Source organism: Anopheles aquasalis, chromosome 3 (assembly GCF_943734665.1).
Source record: "Anopheles aquasalis chromosome 3, idAnoAquaMG_Q_19, whole genome shotgun sequence".
In the NCBI taxonomy this organism is placed as follows: Eukaryota; Metazoa; Arthropoda; class Insecta; order Diptera; family Culicidae; genus Anopheles; species Anopheles aquasalis.
The window spans coordinates 53,503,549-53,523,548 of NC_064878.1; the positions used below are offsets into that span (position 1 = coordinate 53,503,549).

Below are 20,000 nucleotides of genomic sequence, written 5' to 3' on the forward strand. Positions count from 1 at the left end.
TGTCGAATGGTGAAGATGAAGGTGATTTATGTTTTCTGTCCAAGTGTATTACCACTAATGCTCCAGGGTGGGATGATTTGGAAAATTCATTTCATAACCACCACCGCATTTGAATTCAGCAAATCAATTACTGTAACTGGCAGGATCTACAAGCAGAGAATTTTTTGCTCTTCGCGTAAATAAATTGTTCGAAAAAAAAAGACGACAAACTGAAAGTGAAGCGTTTCTGCTTCAACAAAAAATCCGTTGCATCTGCACCAAGCGGGGTTCTTATGTATTACTCATCGCACCGATAGTTGCACACGCCGGCGTCGCGCTCCCTATGGCACCGAGCACAAGTGCGGCACCCCCCACACCGAGCATACGCCGCGCGCATGAAGAAAGCATAAACCGCGCGCGGAGCGCATAAACGAGCGCATAAAAGAGGAGGATGAAAAAAACCGGCAAAAATCCCCCACAACAGCGCGCGTGCGCAACATTGCGAGGATCTTCGGCGATATATGTGTCGACGACGGATGCCACCGAAATGGGGGACTGCGCGCACTGGGGCTGAAGGGAGACCAGGGCGGTCCAGGGCATCTGGGCACAAATAGGCAGATGTTACGCTGGCTTCTGCACTCCGCAGACGGTTTCACTGAGGGATGTTTTGCGACAAAAAAAAAAAGAAACAAACAAGGCAACATAAGGCGCAAGATGCAGCGAACAAATGCAGATGCTACTGTTTTTCTCATTTGGAGCTCCCTTTTTACGGTCACATAACTTGTAGCCTTCCACAAAACTACTCAGTACATTCAAATGTACCTCTAACAACCGATCATTAAATGGATCACATCTAGCGGTCCTCGAGCTCATTAGATGCCACTAAGGCGATCATCGACGATCCCGTTGGTCTGTGACTCACGCAACCTAACTAACCGCAAGCGGCACTCCTTAAGATCTCGCTGACTCAACTCTGACTCTTGAGAATCGCTCTCTCGCGCGCGAAATGCGCGAAAGATAATTGCGCAATCCTAAGCCGCACCAAACGGACGCGCCAGTCGCGCCAGTGTCCGTTGGTCGTTGGTTTCTCCGAAACGACGTCCCAAAAGTGCTCATCATCGTGCTGCACCACACCAGAAGACCAGGCGTCCGCGTCCGTGTTTTCGTGGAAAGCGCGAGCTACCGGCAGGATGAGCGAATCGGTTTTCCATCACCAGGTCGGTTGAGGTCCGAGAAGCGGCTGATAAACACGAAAAACCACTGACTAAGCAATCGGCAACCAGGCCCGTCCGCTGGGGGGGTTAAAAATACGAAACAACAACCGGGTGTCCGTCCGAAATTCGCGGAAATGTCGAATGGTCAGCGTGGTGCAGCGCGTGGACGCGCGACAAACGGGAACCACTTGCTACTCACGCCGTGGTCACCGCGCAGTCACCGTGGCCACTTTTGACGTGACAATATTCATCATCCTCGCCATCAGCATCATCATCATCATCTTCACCACCACGAAATCCCGTCTGTTCGTCTGGTTTAGCGTTGATGGCAGCGGTCCTCTACTCTTCACCCTGGCTCCTTGGTCTTGGGGCTGCTTCTAAACTCCCAGATGGACACCGCGAGATTCGGTTGGTTGATGGTGAGCGAAAAAGTCACACGATCCTTGGCCCTTGTGTCACTATTCGCCTCCAAGCCAAGCCGTTCGTGAAGATGATCTATCGTTTGGCGTATTTTTTGTCGTTTCGCTTCGCGCTTCTTCGCACTTCGCACGCGTTCCCCGTTCCACTCGTTTCGTCGCTCTTGTTGCCTCTTCGTTTTGGGCCTTTCTTATAAATAAATCAAACAGAAGCACCAACGCGCACCGCACCGCACCGCAGCAAGTAGCAGCAAAACGGCAGTGGCCGCGTGGGGCCTCCTGCTGCTGCCGTCTCGTTGGCTGACGTACGGGAGAGCAAGATCAACAAGCGTCTCGCGAACGAACGAACGATCGCCATGCCCCTTTGATGGGGGACGTGATGCGATGGTTGGGTGGGAGTTGAGCAGCTAAGCGGCGGCCAGGATAATCGACCACCGCTTGGATAGATGATTACCCGTACGAGCGACTCCACCAAACTCAACCTCCCGCTGCTGCTGCTGCTGCTGCTGGCAACCAGTAGTAGGGACCCCCTACTCGCGGTTTGAATGCGCGCGCACTCCGAGAGGCCATCGACATGCGGCATGTGAGATGAAATGCCGGGAACTGCGGCGAGCGCGTGGCGGCTCCCCAGAGGGAGAGGGCCCCCGGGGTAAACTACGATTTTTTGGCAACCGAACGGTAGCACCTGTTACTATGAGGACGCTACTACCACGCCAGACCAGCCAGACCAGGCCAGCTGGTGCTGCTGTGTACACGGTCCCAAATGCGCGTCGCTCTCTCTCTCTGACACTCACTCCATCTTTCTTTCGCTGTTTCCGTTCCACGCTCTGGTGGTGTGTCTGTCGAAAAAACGGGGCATTTCTTGACCGCGAAAATGGCGCGTTTTTACACGATCGCAATCGCCTCCCGGGCATGGGCGCTGGGAATTTGATGCTTGGGGAGAGGACGAGGCTACTACGTCAATTGACTTGTTAGATGGTTTTGCGAAGAAGGAAGAGGGGTGGGTTTAAATGCATTTTTTGGGCGAGAGGATGTGATGCACACGTGATGGCTGGCAGTGGGTGGGATTGGGATGGGATTTTTGGCAGAACGCGCAATGCGACAACCTGCCACCAGGCAGAAGCTAGCTAGCCACGCTGACGACGACCACCACCACGACCACGGCATCTGGTTGTTGGGAAGATTATGCGAAAATCACAAACCATGCCGTGCAGCTGGTAGTCTCCTGCGCGAGGGCGAATTTATGACTGATTTATGGACGATCGTAAAAACGCTCAATTAAGTTAGGAAACACACAAACACACACAGATTTTGCGCCATTCGGACTTTCTTTGATGAAATGATGATCGCGAGCGCGCAGCAAGGGCATTTTGCAACGGCAATGGCAATGCTGCACACCGTGGAAGGCATCGCTCGGTGGTCATTTCCGTCAACAAGACGATACTACTGCACGTCAGGCAGTGCCGCCACGGTTGCTGACAGCGGCCATCGTCTGGCACGAGACCTGCCGTCGGGAACTCCGTGAAAATTCACGCCAGCTACAATGTGATCGTGTTGTTCCGAAAACAGGATCCCCGCTCGATCACTCTCTTTCCCTGGCTCTTGGAAACACTTCAATTAGAGGCCTGCCTGTTGATGAGGAGCAGGATGAAGCTAAAAACCGAGGGTAATTTACTCAAATTAATTTTGCTTGTCGATCGTAAACAATCGACCTTCGTACCCAGTGGCGTAGAGCGCAGAATAATAAACGATTTTTCACTCACGCAGATCGCAAAAAAACCGGTCAGAATCACGCACTTTCCCCTCACAACTCAAGTGAAATCTATTTTTCATCAAATTTCCTAGGAACACACTAGGATTATGAGGAGAGAGACGGATGCGCCACATGCTGCGTGACATGAGATAACGTCGTGATTCAGCCCGTGGTTTTAATACACGCGATCCCACCGTTATGATCCTAGAAATATAATCGGGAAAAAAAGGTTGACCGCTCGCTGGTTTCCAGTATGATTAATGGCAGCGCGAACCAACGACAATGAGTGACCGAATTTACGAATCTCCGATCTCCGAAATGCCAACCGCCACAGCTGGCTTTAGTGTTTTCCGTCGCTCGCTGAAAATGTACAGGATCGCTTGGGTAAAAGTGGCACAGAAAGTGTGTCAGACCCAAGGATGATTGGATTGGGTTGGTATTCGATATTCGAAGAACATTGAGGGAAGCCGACAGAATGGTAATCTCAATTGGAAGGGGAAAACATTCCCGAGTGAGAGAAAGAAAGTGTGCGAGGGCATCTTGATGACGCCATGACATCACATCGGGAACCACATGTTTTGGCGTTGATTCCTGGAGTCATAGGAGCGGATTGCGGTACGCGCCGCTCAAGAAGAAAGAAAGAAAACACCCATAATGGCAACCAGAAGGACACGATCGCATATCTCATCGGAGAGGGTGGAGCACGAAATTAAAAATTCTTCCTCAAGATTTTTCACGAAAATCCTAATGACCACCAAATGGTGCTTAAACGATTTAGTGGAAAACGCCTGGCACGCTTGACTATTCGCAGATAGAGCGTGACTCATGCGGATAGATCATTGGAATAGGGGATGGGATCCGGCCCCATAAGACGGCCACTTAAAAAGCCCCGGATACTCCAACTGTTGCTTCAGCTGCGGCCGCATGAGAGTGCGTGCCGCAGCCAGCTGGAGTTGTGCGTGCTCTCGTGCAACAAAGGACACTAAATCATGTGGCTGGTTGGTGCAAATCCTTGGCCCGAGCAAGTGTCGGTTTACAATCCGTCGGAGCGCACGGCCCAGCAATGGCAGGTGGATTGCCAAACACCGAGTTGGAGTTGCCGGGAGAAGGAACAAAGAAAGTTATAAACGTTCCCCGGGTGTCGGGATACGACGGCGATCACGCCGATGTCACAACTTCCGCTCCGTTCTGATACAAACACTCCAAACTGCTGTGTGCGTGGTCCACTTTCATCTTCTCTCTGAGTTCGTGATGTTTCTTTTCGGATTCCCGCGGAGGCAACCACTTTTGGAGTGATTTTTTTCGAGAAAACAGAAATTCGCCCCCGATGATGGTGGGTGGTAAAATAAAACTCTTTGTTCGATCGCGGACCACGCGGTGTCGCGTCGCGAATTCGACAGCCGCACCCCAGTGGCTGCGACAGGCTTGGTGGGGGGTGACCTCAAAGAACGCTTTCATCTGCAACACGCACCAGTACGTGGCAGCAGGAGCAGTAGCAGCAGATGATGCAGGTTTCTTGGTGACCAGATGGTTGAAGCTGTTGAATGTCGGGTGGTCTCGGTATGAGATGGGCGATCGTCCGTTGGAGAGAAATCTGAACGCTTCAGTCAGAAAAATAAAGCCAGAAAGCGGCACTTAGGCACTGTGTTCGTCATCGAAGAGTGGGAAAAAAGGATGAAAAGGAAGTGGAACTGCTCGAGGGTCCTTTTTCGACCATTTTAGTCACTTCAAAATTAACCTTGAACCTGAATTCATGTCCGATCAGTCATGTTTAGTAGTTCTTACTGTCAAAATAGTTCAAACAAAATTCGCTAGTAACGAGCCTATAACCTTCAAGCTGTCAAACACAATCAACGCATCGAACAATCTGCCGACTCATTCATGAAACGATGCCCACACCGCCACGCTCAACATCAAACACGATCAGCGGCCAGTGGTACGATTCAGTGAGGGAAAATGAAATGAAAACTCTTCTCCGCGCATCACGCTTTGTGGGGAAAAATCTTCATCCCACGACCACCAACGTGGTAGAGTGGGAAAGGGGAACCGAAAAGGTGTCTCTCGCATCGTGTCCCACCACCGGATGCTGCGTGGTCTCCCGGCAGTGCCACGCACGCTCTGGCGGAAGTTTCGGCGTTAAGAACAGCGTGCGTGCGTTTGTGCGACAGGAATGTTTTGTGTCATTTATAAATCATCCTCAATTCCTGCTCCGCTCAACACCCGCACTCACGCACGCACACACAGAGACAGGGACCGGCGATCGTCAGCAGCTCACTAAATGTGGCGGCGTCCTGTCGCACGCGCACCCCACTCCGCCGTCACCGTCGCCGGTTGCCGCGGTTTCGGCTTTCAGGCGTTTGTTTTACATTTTAATTCTTTGTTTTGAATGCGACATCTCCTCTCTAGTGGGTCCCGCTGATGGGCGCAAAATGTGAAAGGAATCACAACAGAATGTAAATCATCAGCGCCACTGTCCCGGGATCACCCGGATGGTGAGGGAGAGTGGTGTCGGCAGGAATGGCAGGAAATTACTGTCATGTCATCGGACGTAACGAATTGGTTTTGCGTGAGGTTTCGGTTCGGTTCAGGTGGCTGATATATGGTGGTGGGTGGTTTGCAATTTTTTAGAAAAGAAAACGTGTTTCATTGTCACTAAGAATGTGATTCTTACCTGATAATCCGTTAGTTCTGTACGGATTTATTTTATAGATTGGTTTATAAGGACAATGAAAGTCTAAAGGATACTGATCACAGTAGGCTCAAAGTTGTTTTTAGAGGTTAGGTTGAAAGGGAAGCCTTGGATCGCCTTGTAGCTCCTGGAATGCTATGAAGCGATCGCATGCCTATCTCAAGAAACCAATCAGCTGTCAATGCATCAACGACGTGCTAAATGTACCCACCAGCAAATAAAGCTATCATCATCGGCTAGCGGCCAGCGCAACATTCGCAAAGTCGAACACATTCTCACCGAACAACTATTTGAAGCATTTGGCCAGCGCAGATACGTTGGCGCTTCGCAACGAATCGCGCTACGCGGACACGCCGATGTCTCGATGACACCTTGTCGCAGTGTCGCAGTGCCCTGGCCGTGGTCTCAACCACATGCCAACCAGGCGCACCGAACGCTCCGGTTCAATGAACTCCCGTCTCGTCTTCCCTGTATTTCCCCGGCTCCTGGCTTAGACGACAGATCCCCAACTAAACGGACACCGGCGGCAGCAGCAGCAGCAGCAGCAGCATCAGGCCCTGATCAGGCACTAAAGACTGACAACTGAACGGTGCACACGAGGAACGAGGCGAGATGACGAGAACTCCACAGGTCTAGGAAAAAGGTACGAGCGGTCGAATCCAGCCGAATGGATCGACATGGGCCATGGGATATTTTTAGAGGGACCCGCGGTCGTCTATCCAAAAGCCATACGCCACGCCACGCCACGCCACCATCAACCACAGTTTCCCGTGGTTCCAATGAACCGTAATAGTGTAGCGTCCCCTTGCGTAAGTACACACCGCACGGCTTCCCGGTGCGCAGTACCACCCCAGTAACCGGATAGGGACCGGGAAGGGATCAGTATGCCTCCATCTGCAGACGCTGCCCTGGAAGAAGGGTTACGGTTTGCAGCGAATCGCGTGCAACAACCACCAACCATTGTCACCCAACTTCAGTGGATTAGGAGAAAGGACATGGAATTCCAAATAGTACAGAACCTTCTGCAATGCGATGCACATTGCAGTTCGATCGTTCGCTTTTAGCTCGGCAACCGCAACAGTATTCGAATTCCTGAGGCACAAAGTGAGTGCGAAGTGCCATGTAGAGTGACGAGAGACCAGATAGAACACAGGATACCACCAAAGAACCACAAAGAAATCGCCCAACTCTACCAACGATCCAACATAGTTCAATGCACCTTTCGCGATGCAACTAAAGGCTGGCCAATGGGGAACCGATCCGTCAGTTTCCAAAGCCGGTGGCAGAGTGCCGCAGCCAGAGCATAAACGATCCGGGCAGAAGGGATAAAAGGCACACGGGCAGCCGTGCTCCAACTGGTTTTTCCAACGGCAGTCAAGCGCTTTGTTTAGATTAACGACTCCAGGCCGCGGATATCGGCTCAGTGACGCCTGGCAAAACAGCAACCGACCGACCGACCGACCGATCGCTGTGGAGGATCGCTCCATCACGGTATGAGTCAGTGGCCGGAAACCTGGCCCGTGCTGCTTATGACGCAGCCGAAGCCAATGGCCCCCCTCCGTTCCGTGGTCCCTCCATAGCGTCGGACCAAAAATAGTTTTGCCCAGCCCACCGCAGGACCTTCCTTCGGCTCCCTTCCTGGCTAGCTGGCTCTGGCGTCTGGCAGTCCGGGAAGCACGCGTCCGGGAAGTTGCCGGAAAACGGGGGGTAAACCGCCGCCCTAATCTTCGCCCGTGGCTTCGAGAATAGAACTCGGTACTCGGTCTCCCTCACTCTCTCTCTCTCTCTCTCTCTCTCTCTCTCTCTCTCTCTCTCTCTCTCTCTTTGTGTCTCTCTTGTTCAGTTCTCCATGTGTTTTCCCGCAGGTCCACGGCACGCGAGCGCATGCGGAGACACACACGGCTGAGCGGCCCTTGTTCACGTTCTAAGTCTATAGATGGATTTGTTTGGGCGTTTTTGGAAGGCAACTTGAAAGATTTCGCTCCCAAAAATAGTTCTCCCCCTCCCGAGAATGGATTCCTGGACGCCAGGCCGGATCGATACTTCCAGTGCGCGCTCGGTGTTCGGCGATCGTCGGTGGTATCGATCGGATCCAACCGCCAGATGCGCCGTTCTGTTCGCGCTGGCAAGGTCAAAAACCTGTACGCCTGCCGCTATGCTGCAGCTAACCGGCGGTGGACGTGGACTACGGCACGCACCTCAATCGATTGCCGTTGCGCCGAGCTGAGCTGAGCTAGCATAGTGTCTTCTGAATGGTCCTGTGCACTTACTGTGCTACCGCTCGGGGTACTTATTTTTAGTTTTTCCTCAACCAACCGTACATGTCATATTTTATCTATCACCGAGTGATCGTCTAACACTGCCTCGTCGCCGTCGTCGTCGTCGTCGTCGTCGTCGCAGTCGTCGCGATCCTCAGATGACACACGCAGAATGCCTAAGCCCCATCTTCTGCCACCAACTTTCACTATCGATCATGGTACCACGGGGTCTGGGTGGCCACTTGCGGCGCCTGGCAACCGAGCGACGCTCGGGCGGTCCCGGACCTTTTATGAGTTCATTACCTGGCGCGGCCTGATGCTGGCGACCGAGAACGGCCACCCTAGGTACACGCACGTACGGGCACTGACAAATGCTGCCAGGCCACCGGATGACACTGATCCATGCGTGCACTCTTCCAGAAAACGGCCGCCGTATACAACAGCTGTTGTGGTAGCACCCTGCACGCAGGGACCCAGGAACAACCACGAGCGTACCGGCGTAACAGCGCTAGGGTAAACCCCCTGTGATGTTTATAGGAGTGTGACTGCGTCGCATTTTTATTATTTCCCGCCACCAGAGCTTAAGATCAGGAGCTGAGCACCACCGTGATCGGGAGGAGGAACGCATCGCATCCGAGGGGATGCACGGATCCCTGACGTACCCGGTGGTCGTTGGTGCGTCTTTCGTTTCCCGATGTGCGAAGTAACATATTCCTGGCTTTCTTTCTACCCCGGAAAATAGACAGCGGTGCACATTAGTTCTGTCATTGCTTCCGGTTGTCTAAATAATTGTTTGAAATTAAATAAATCCCTGCGTTCGTGCGCCTTGACGGAAGAAGATGTAATCAAACGTTGCTGTGGGGAAAGCAACAAGCAAGAGATCGAACGCACGCTTCGTAAGCAACATGCAGTTCTCGATATGTTTACAGCAAGAGCTGCGGCATTTTGGACTCAAGACCTACGCTACATTTAGTGCAACTAGTTGTGACCGGATTGTCCTGTTGGCAGGTGAATAGAAAGTAGTAGGCTACGCAACGCTAAGAGCACCTCAAACAGTGTGATGTACTCATTAATATCCTGACTGATATTCCACGAGGGAAAGAAAAGAATGAAAGGAATAGCCTTGTCAGCGGGTCATCATTGAGGCCATTTCTCTTGTTCCTGTGTTAATCACTCGGAAGGGAATCCATGTCCAAACAAATCATTTCCACAATTTACACGCAATATGGGCGGGAATGAAAGCCCCTTTTCCTTCCATTAATAAATTTCCCTCAATTAAAACCACGTTCACGCCACCGCGCTCGGCTGCACAACGATGCAATTCCAGCATCCTACCAGCGCGCTATAAACAGTTGCCCATTGCTTCTTTTCTTTATTTTCAATCCTCTGCTGCTGCTACTGCACAAGGCGATCGTCGATTGAGCGGCGTCGCGGCTCCTTGTCTCGGCGAGACTTTGACGCAAAACTCTCTCCACGTCCGTCCGGTGCGTCCATCACCGACGATGCCACCCAATCTCGTTTACATTGTCGCGTTTGTTTTCTAGCAAAACATCGCCATAAAGTACAGCGTGCGGACCAGCGGCTCCGCTGAAAGGCAACACTTGTACTGTGAGGTCCATTAGCCACGGTGCTCAGGCCACTATCCAGGAAATCTCGTATTACATCTCGTTTACACGCTCCTATTTGCCGCAGCCGCCCACTCGCATGCAGATCCTATGCGGGTTTCCCGAACTCGTCGCGAACAAGCCCCGTTGGGGCTGAAAATCTCATTAAAAATCGGGGACATATTGAAAAATCATGTCAACGAGCCAGCCAGCAGAGTGAGATCAATCATTATTTTTCCGTTTCGGCGTGAAATTGCATTTTCCAACCCCCAAGCGATGGACGTGCGTTGAGAGAGTGATGGGAAATGCATCATCATCCTTTCGTGACGGTCCCTCCCGAGCGCCGTCGTCGTCGATTGTCGTCGACATTGTTGCACCGGCACTGGGTTCGATCCTTCAACCCTTTTTACCATGGGGATGAACCACCAGAGCGCGCACACGGATTGCTTGTCGATCGACGCAAAGTGGCTGTCCCGACGAGGACGAGGAGCAATTTGTCAGTAAACCCGGGCCAGCGGATGTGGCGAGGGGAAGTAGGAGAGGAGGAAAAGAGTAAGAAAAAGAATAGAAAAAAAGGTTAAAGAGCAAGGTATGACAGCAGTTGTCATCAATCATAAGCGTTCACACAGAATGCCACGTTGTTTCCGGGAGTGGACGTGTACTCATTCCTTCGAGGATGCCCGATGGCCGCCTGCATTACAATCTGTCCCGAAGAAGATGCGTTCCATCCCGGGCCCGTTTGCGTTCATTTGTAACCCGTTCACTACTCTCCTTGAACCTGAACCGGCTAAATATACAAAACATAAAACAAATGCAACGCGTCCCGTCCCGTCCCTCACGCGCACATCTCGGTCTGCTGGTGCCGGATTGGCCCCCAGTCGGAACTGAAGAGCAATTACAAGCAGATCCAGAATGTGGACAAAGACAGAATTTCCATTTTCTGTTCGCCAAGGACGCTGAAGGATGCACAAACCAAGAAATGCGCGTTTGGCCACCAGAAAAGTACTGGACTGGAATGAATCAACGCCAACAGTCTCATGGGTGACCGAGAGATTCCAATTCCAAACTCCAAATCGTATTAGGGCAGGCGCCGTCGCCTGGAGGCAGTTGGCATTCGTTTTTGGCAAGAACTTGACAATCTGTTCCGTTCGCACCTTCCCGTTGCGTGCCTGCGAGCTCCACCTCCTGGACTCGAACTGGTGTGCTGGCAGTTCGGCAGTTCTTGGACTGACTGGTACCCTAAAATTAGAAACACTTTGAATGAATTCCCAAACTGAATTCCTGCCTTCGGGGGCCCAGTCCGCGGTCGAAGCCAGACGAGAAGCGCCGAGACGAGACGAGACTAATTCCCGTGCACACATCCCCGAAAAACACTCCGGATCCGGATCGGACAGCGACGTGATCACACCGAAAATCCCTCCCCGAAAAACCCCCGTCGAGGGCAATAATAGATCACCTTGAAGTGGCATCGGTTGTGGCTGGCTCGCTGGCTGGCTGGCTGGCTGGCTGGCAGAATCAAAATCTGTGACTCGCTGCGACCTGACGGTGCGCGACGACTACCGCGACGACGATGAGGACGCCTAACGCCTGACCTCCCCCCAGGTCGTGCGCATCACGATGAGTCGGTCGGTGTGGCATGTTGCGTGGGCCGCAAGACAGAAAAGGGAACAGACAGGATGGAAGAGAACGAGGAGAAGGAGGGGGAGGACCAGGAAAAAAATACGAACTCCCGGACGTTTTTTGAAGGCCAACCCGAAGATAAATCTGTGCATAATGTGCGCGTGTGTGACACCTCGGGACGCATCTGGAAGCAGTCACGGTTTCTCGGGGCGCACCAGAGTGGCGCATCGCTGCTGGAGTTCTCGTGCACCACTTGGAACCACCACCGTGGTGGCAGTGGATTACACAATGGAACGCACAGGAACGTTTGTTTTTTTTTTGTATTTGCTGGAGAACTAGCATTTTCTTCATTTTTCATTTTCTTTCTCGCTAGTCGAGTCCACTTGTTCTAGCAAGTGGATCTATCCTGTTCCAAGAGGAGAAATGAGATGATTTCATTCGCTAGACTGTTTTGTATGAATCACTCGAGAGACTTTTGGCGCAAAAAACTTCCCCAGAAAATGTCTCTTTACTGGCACTGGCTGTCGCTGTCGACTTTACGGATCAATTCCCCTTTTCGTGAACTCACGCGTCTCGGAGTGACATTCCGATGCAGGTCCCCCGGTTTGCAACATGTTTGCATTTGCCAAATTCCACTGGATAAGAGGTGCATCGCGAGTGGAAATTAAGATGCCTCCCGGCTTATCCGGGCTCCCAAACAACGCCACATGCCACGGCGAACCACCGGCCCGAACGAACAGCGTTAAGATTTACGAACGCATACGTGGCCATCCTACCCGATTCCCGAAAACACACTCGCCGAGACCATGAACACAAAAAATTAACCGACCATAAAATAGATTATCTGGCTGCCACTGGCGCAAGCCGAGCCCGAAGGGAGACACCGCCCGTTCCCGCCAGCTCCTTTAAAGACTGGCATCGGGATAACAGCTGGAGAACTGATGCTGCTGCTGCTGTTCCGCTGTTGGTCTGTGTCGCGAGTCGCGTGCCACTGCTTCATCCCAAATGTTTCGGAATGTTTTTCGGAGCTGCCGACGGAAGGAAGAAGAGGAAGAAGGCCGTTTTAATTTTAAAACTCAAATGGTTGTCACCAGGGCATGAGCAGCACCCCAGAAAAGGAGAGCGGTCGTCGAGAAAAAGGGGGAAATTCGTCGAAACCAGGCTGCTGTCTAGGGTCAGGAGAGGCGCACGCAGAGGGGGGAAGAAAGTAATAATTGGGATAAGTACTGGCGCTTGGCGGATAGGAGAGATATGCGGAAAGATTTGTCATAAACCTACATCTCGAGTGTAGCATCTGTTTCCAGTTGTCGTTGGCGTGACAAAGCGACCGAACAATAGAGGCGACGATAATGTGTCCCCAAAACAAGGCGAAGCGTCATTTGATTGGTTTCGAACGGGAAAAACGGCCCCTCAAAAAGGCATCAAAATAAAGTGCGTTCGCAGTGCCTGGGAACAGAGCATTAATCACGCGATCAAGCCCTCCGAAAGGAACGACCAGCTTGATACATCACGCCGCAAATGATATAAATATGCTCTCGTTATGCTGCGGTGGCAATCGGAGAAGGAGCGCGCTTCGTACTTTCGCAGAAGATCAAATGCCACGCTGTCCTCGGTCCGTGACACTCTCACGCGGGAGTGACAACCTTCACACCAATCCTTCAAAGCACCCACGGGGTCCACGGGTCGTCACGTCGTGCTGATTAGGGGAGAAAATGGTGCCGATTCCGCGAATTCCCGGTGCGCTGCGTGTGTGGGCTTCATCGTCACTAAACCAACCGCTACTGCACTGCACTGCACTCCACCTCAGTGCCACCTAATGCTCACTAATTGAGTGAAAGGTGCAGCTCACAACCTGGCATGACCTGGACGGTTCAACCTTTACCGCCGCACCGCCGTTGGGTGGTAGAACGGAGTTGAAGAAGGTTGGCTGGTTGACGTATAGTTTTGGCCACCTCCTTACGATCTCCGCCCCAAATTGGTGCAATAATCATTTTATGGGATGCAAACGACCTCTTCATGGTCGCGGGGACACCCAAGGGAACGCATAAATCATTGCAAGCGCACACGCAGCACCGTCAGAGAGGCCGCATCGATGCGATCTTGCTTCAGCTCGTGGTTTCACCGCCATCGCGAGCGGGTTGAGTTGGTAATTTTGGAACGCCACAACGATGCTCATGATCATGATGATGATGATCATGATGATGAGTTGTGCATTCGGTGTATGATTGACCAGCGCGACGTATGGCCTCCACCGCCTGGGAGGCATAGATCAATGGCTTCTCTGGTTAGTGCATTCCGCGGAATCAACAGCTAAACCGCGACCGCGACTCCTTTCTCTTGGCGGTACGTCGCCGCAATAGATGCACATTTCCATCTTGTTTATTGCTTGTTAATGAAAAGAGTACAAAACGCGTGTTTCCAGCAGTAGCAGCATTTAAATTACCCTTTAGTAACGATCATTTACGATTCCAAAGTCTCGTTCGGTGGGACTCATCATGTTTCTAAGATCAGCTCACGTTTGCAGCCCGGAACACGTGTTCGCCAGCGTAGAACGTAATTCAAAGACCGAAATGAGACGGGGGATTTCACAATAATTAACCGAGCCTCTGTGACAGCTGCACTATCATCTTCGTCGCTTGTCTTACTGCACGGGGAGATTAATATTGCTCTGGCTCATGAAGCAACTAGAGGAGCTGCAACCGGGGTATGAATTGTATGCATTTGACAAATGGCAAGCCAGAGACACGCTTTGCTCGTGTTTTGTGGATGATTCCAGCACATCGGCGAGTGTAATTTAGTCCTCCACCTCTTACAAAGTCAGTTGTAGAGCGAGCTCGCAACATAAGACGTTATTTAGAATTTTCAGGAAATATCTTGAAAATGTCCTTTATCTCTTACTACATTCTTGCAGCTGCTTTTCACCAGCTTCCAGCTAAACAAACTATCACAGTGCAAGTTCGTCGTTTTAACAGAATACCGAAACGAGGTCATAATGCGTCTAGACAGCAGGAGCAGCATCTGCCGATAAGACACCACATGGCCGTACAACATTTCGACAAAAAAAAAATGGCACGCGTGACTGGAGCTGGTCGATACCACGCAGCAGTAAAACTTCCAGGTCCTGCGATGCTCTGTAGTGGCGCAGGATGCCATACCGAGAATTAGCGGTGCTTCCCCCGCTACACCGTACTGTAGCATTGCGAACATGCGTTTCAGCACGTGTCGCCAAGATTCTTGGAAGTTTTTGTGTCTGGAAGACCGACCGAGTCCAAAACCAACAGACGACGACGACGACAACGATGGAAAGTGCTGTCTGCAATTATGCTGCTGCTGCGGATGTTTCGGTACGAACCAAAGGGGCGCAAAAAACCCATGCTCCTTCCTCACACCTTTGATTTCCTGTTTTTCTTGTAGCATATACCCTGTGTGTGCTGGAGAACAGGAACGAAAGGTGCTCGCAATCCTTCACGCGATGAACTGCAGCTCAATTTGTCTCCCTTATCTATCCAGCTTGACACCTCCCATGTCCCATAAACATAACTATGGGCACCGTTCCCCCCGTTGCAGGGGATAGCTTGAGCCTGGAACCCTCTACTTCCTTGTCGGACTTCCTTGCCAGCATCTGCTTAGGATGCTTTAACATAAACAACAACTCGGAACCCTTCCATCGCGGCGTGGAAACCATTTCTCGTGTCTGGCGCACTTCCCACAGGACCCTCTGGTGTAAGCCTTCCTGTCTGTTGCTTCCGTGCCAGACAACCGGAAACGAAACTGGACTGATCCTCGATCGACGATCGCGTACGTGGGCTCAAGTCCCCTCGTATGCTCGCGCGCACTTTGGGTGAAGGATTTTCCAAACGCTTTCCATTCTGCATCACAAGGGAAAGATAAATTGTGGCGTAGCTAACGCGTCCGTCACGCAGTCACTGGGGTCGTTGTTTACTGGCAGCGAGAAATGATGGATTCCACCTTCCGAAAAAGGGGTTGAACGGGAATGGACGCCACGCGTCAACTTTAAGTACCGTACGGGATAAGATTTTAAGGTTCGTTCTTCATGTGCCACGCGAAGCCACATTGGCACGCGCCACCATGCCTTGCAAACAACGATCCATCGCGATCTAAAAAAAAATGCTGCAACCTTTTTCGCAACAAAGTTCCAAAAGACTTCCGAACGGCTGACTTCCGAGAAATCCATCAGCAGCAGCAACAGCATCCATCGTTCAGCGACGATGGCACGAACCGAGGACTTCTTGAGTTGGGGTGACATGTGTACGATGGCCGGGGACATGTGGCGTACAATTTCTCTTCCCTCGTCCCAGGCACCACGGGTTTTTTCATTTCAATTTTTATCCATCTTCCTCACTCACGGGCTGACGGGTAGTTTACGCAGCCACCGTGATTTCGGAAGAGTCGAAACTCGTGTTCCGGTGTTGTTCCCGGGCGGGTAAGGTTAGTGAACTGTGTGTTGTCTCGAAACGTACGCGATCAGGATGCAAGGAAGATGAGCAGCACCAGCACCGTAATGAGAACCATAAAGCAGAATAAACCACGAATCCACCAAAGTGGTTTCTTCTGACAACGAATCTTCCTCGAACCTGCGCCAACCGTAGTCGACGGGGATGAAGAAGTTTGTTGCAACCGCCCGAGTTCCAGGGGCGGTCCCAGGAGCAGGGCTGATTTTTGTTTGTTTTTAAATACCGAACGCATATCGCGTGCACTATCCTCCGGGTCTGCAATCGCCACAAACATAAACTAAGACAACGCTCTCGACGAACCTTTGGGGGAGCGAGAGATGCTTTTCGATCGCTGCTAGGTGGTTTCGAGTTTGAGATCGATCTGGTGAGGAGGGTACCAGATCGTGGTCTGCCTGTGGCGCCCGTTTCTTTTTTTTTTTCGAGAAGAAAATGAATCGACCAAACTCACAACGGGAAGATAAGGTAGAATGGGTGCGCACCACTTTCTGCTATCGTTTCTGTTTTGAAGAGATTCAGGCCACTACGCCAGGCGCACTTCAAATCTCCCAACCGTTATGTGTGTTCGGTAGCCCTTCCATGTTAGAATATTACATCGTACATTGACCTCACCGCTCGCAGCCAGCTCATCCATCATCGATGATGCACTTCTGCCACCTTCTTTCTTCTCCAGTTTAGTTCCCGAAGATCAAGAATCGAACAGAGTGAATTTGCATGTTTACTGAACACTCGCAGCCGAGTGAAAGCATAATATTTCATAAAACAACAATGAGGCCAACGGTTCAGAATGGTTAGCCACCAGCGCCAGCAGCCAGTAGCCCCTGGGGGTCACTGTTTTTGAAAATAGACCAATAGTTTCCTCTCCGGATTGCATCACCACAAACAAGACAACACGCACGCACGCAGAGCATGGATCTGGTAACTATTTTGGATGCACTTCCTGTGCAGCTTCTCCGAGCGATAGTACCACCAGCGATTACCGACGATCTCCGGTGGTCCCTAGCAGCGTTATGTTGCCAACAGCAGATCGTTCGATGCACTGCTCTCCATGTTATCCATAGGACTCTTGTCTTTCAGAGAGAGAGGCCATTGCACTATCGAGGTTTTTTTTTTTTTTTTAGATACGATATGGAGTGCAATGGAGCAGTACAACATACGATTTGCAATTAATGTACCCCCATTGGGATACGGATTGTAAGCGCATAAAGAACAACATTATCTTAAGGGCATGGTGCCGGTGCTTCCTACTTACGTAAAATCTTAAATTCTTAAACTAATGTTGAACCGTAGCATAAGTGCATACAGATGCTGCACGGAAAGAAACTAAACTAAGTAAATAAGGAACGTGCACTACCTCAAGCAGTGCAGCAACTTCGGAGGGGACAAACCCTGCGGTAGAGAGGGAATGCACCCGCCAACCGGAACATTGGCAGAACATGAGCGATGGCACACGCGTTGCAAGCGAAGAATATCGCTTCCACTTTGACTGTCACACGTGCTAAATATGGTTCCTTTTGGGATCTCTGGTGCAAAGAGGGACAAATGGTACCGGGCAGCTGTTCAGCAACATCATTCCCGGAGAGAAGGAGGAGAAGAGATGGTGAGCCGCACTAAACCTCATCTGCAAGAACCCCTCTTAAGGCACGCGCGTTGTCCTTGATTATGCGTACAGCACGCGCACCAGACCAGACCAGACCAGACCCAGCAATCCGCCATTCCGTCCAGATTGCCACCGAGTCGGTGTCCCTTTCCCCCGCCGGTGGCGTAGTTTCCGGACCGAGGACGACGATTGCGATCGTTTGTCGCGCTTGTGTGTCGGCGAGTGTATCCCGGCCGAAATGCATTGCTCATTAAAATGGGTTAATAATAAACCGCACCAACAGGCGTTGCGGATCCCTTCGGTTCGGATCGGTCGGTAGCTGCCACCGTCAGCACTCACTGGAGTACCGGGACCTTTCCGTATCCCGACCAGCGGGAAGGAAAAGTAAGACAAAGGCCCCACCATTTCCGTCCCCTAGCATCCAGCGATGATGATCATTTGCTAGAGTGCCACAAGTTTCCCCCTTCAATTTTTGCAAGATGTCAGTGGCGTGTGTCAGAGGCACACCGCTTAGCAACCGAGTGCTCGTTCCGGCACTGATGTTGCGGTAATGTTGCCACATCCGTCCGTGGTGCCACATGGATCCGCGCATTCACAAGCGGCACAAGTTCAACGTTTAGTGCGCTGGCTCATGTAGCACAATGTGGCCTTTTTGCTTCGTGCACTTCGTGCTCCTTGGCGGCCTCGTGGCCTCTTTCCGCTGCTCCTGCTGTGGCAATGGGGCGCATCGCGGTGACACCGATTAGGGACTGCACGCGAGCGACCGAGCCAGACCCTGTGGACCACCACTTTTGGGGCGTAAAAGGGCATCCTCTTGTGGCTCTTGTGGGTTAAAATTAAACTCTCTCCCTACATCAAAAACATGGCCCGATACGGGCCATTGTTACGGTTGAGATACGGCTCCGGGGCCCAGTCCGGGGAATCATCAGTTCCACGATTCGGCCACTGGCGAATCCGGGTACTATTCTTAGACTGACCGTCGCATATCTTTTTGCCGCTTGAGGTTTGCTGCTGGCCAAACACTAACAGGTTCTTTGTTGGGTGACTCCTAGATGAGACCTAGAATCGCACTGCTTGACACACATTCGCCTCGTTTGAGGCCAAGTGTATGGGGCAGCGAAAAGTGATCAACAATGTCCGTGAGTCACCATCCATCCGTGGTTGCGGAAATCTATTTCGAAGCACCCTGAGGGGTGGTGGTGTCCATTAGGTAGCAGACTCCGGTTTGTCTTTTTCACAGTCATGTAAAACATTCGCATGAGGTTTGATGTTGCAATTAGAAAGCACGTAGGGCCTTTAAATGAATTGATACGAATGTGACTCGTATGAATAACTCTTTCATATTTGTAAGCCACGTGGTCTTCAGCGGTTGCAAGTTTTGCTAAAATTATGATTTACCTTTTCTTCTACTCAATGTTTCGCTCTTTTTCAGTATATTTTTAATCATTTTATTATTTTGTTAGTTTTAAAATACAGCCGATAATTTTGAAAATATTTGAAAACCACAATTTTCCGGGTCTATCGCTATCTCTCACTCATTCGTTTGTGCAAGAGCGAGATGGCAGAAATATGTTGTGCCCATGAAGCATAAAAGGGATAATAAGGCCACGCTCCACGAAGCGTAAAATTTATCGAAAATATGAAACATAAATTATGTTTTTATGGAGTTAATAGGGGATATATTTGTACTTTAGTAGTTTGGTAAGATTGTATAAGTGTTTCAAGCGCCTCTCCTCATTGGAAACCCCTTAATTTTACTTTTTAAAACCTTCGTGAAACATAATCTAGCGAGCATAAACGGAAAGAAATGATGCCGAAAATGACAACTCGAATGACAGCTAGGAAATAACAAAAAAAAAGCAAAAATAATAGTCGAAAGCAGAATCGGAAGCCACGAAAAAAGAGTCTACATTCTTTTGTTGCAAGGATTTAGTGTAATTAAGCTTACCGGAGATGGCGCCGCAGCCGCTGGAGCAGGGAGGGGCGGTGGCCAACTTCATCCCGACCGGGCAGGAGATGGCCCAGCGCCAGAACCTCATCCCGCTCCGGCAGCTAATCGATTTCATCATCCAGCGCACCTACCACGAACTGACCGTGCTGGCGGAACTGTAAGTCTCACTCCTCCGGATTGTGTCCCCCGGCTGTGCTGACCTTCTCCGCTCCCTTTTGCAGGTTGCCACGCAAAACGGACATGGACCGGAAGATTGAAATCTACAACTTTTCGGCCAGCACCCGGCAGCTGTTCATCCGGTTGCTGGCACTGGTCAAGTGGGCCAACTCGGCCTCGAAGGTGGACAAATCGGCCAAGATTATGGGCTTTCTCGACAAACAGTCGATGTTGTTCATCGATACGGCCGATATGTTGTCGCGCGTGGCTCGCGAAACGTTGGTTCAC

The 20,000-nt window shown here is 51.1% G+C and overlaps 1 protein-coding gene across 1 annotated transcript in view; it reads left to right on the plus strand.

Moving 5' to 3' along the window:
• Positions 1–19,462: 19,462 nt before the first annotated feature.
• The window catches only part of LOC126576054 (mediator of RNA polymerase II transcription subunit 14), a 5,508-nt gene continuing 4,970 nt past the window's right edge, over positions 19,463–20,000 (plus strand). The window contains exons 1-2 of the mRNA XM_050237137.1: positions 19,463–19,713; positions 19,778–20,000. The exon at positions 19,778–20,000 is cut by the window's right edge and continues 1,212 nt beyond it. Coding sequence (XP_050093094.1) covers positions 19,559–19,713; positions 19,778–20,000 — 378 coding nt within the window. The 5' untranslated portion in view covers positions 19,463–19,558. The remainder of the gene's footprint in view (positions 19,714–19,777) is intronic.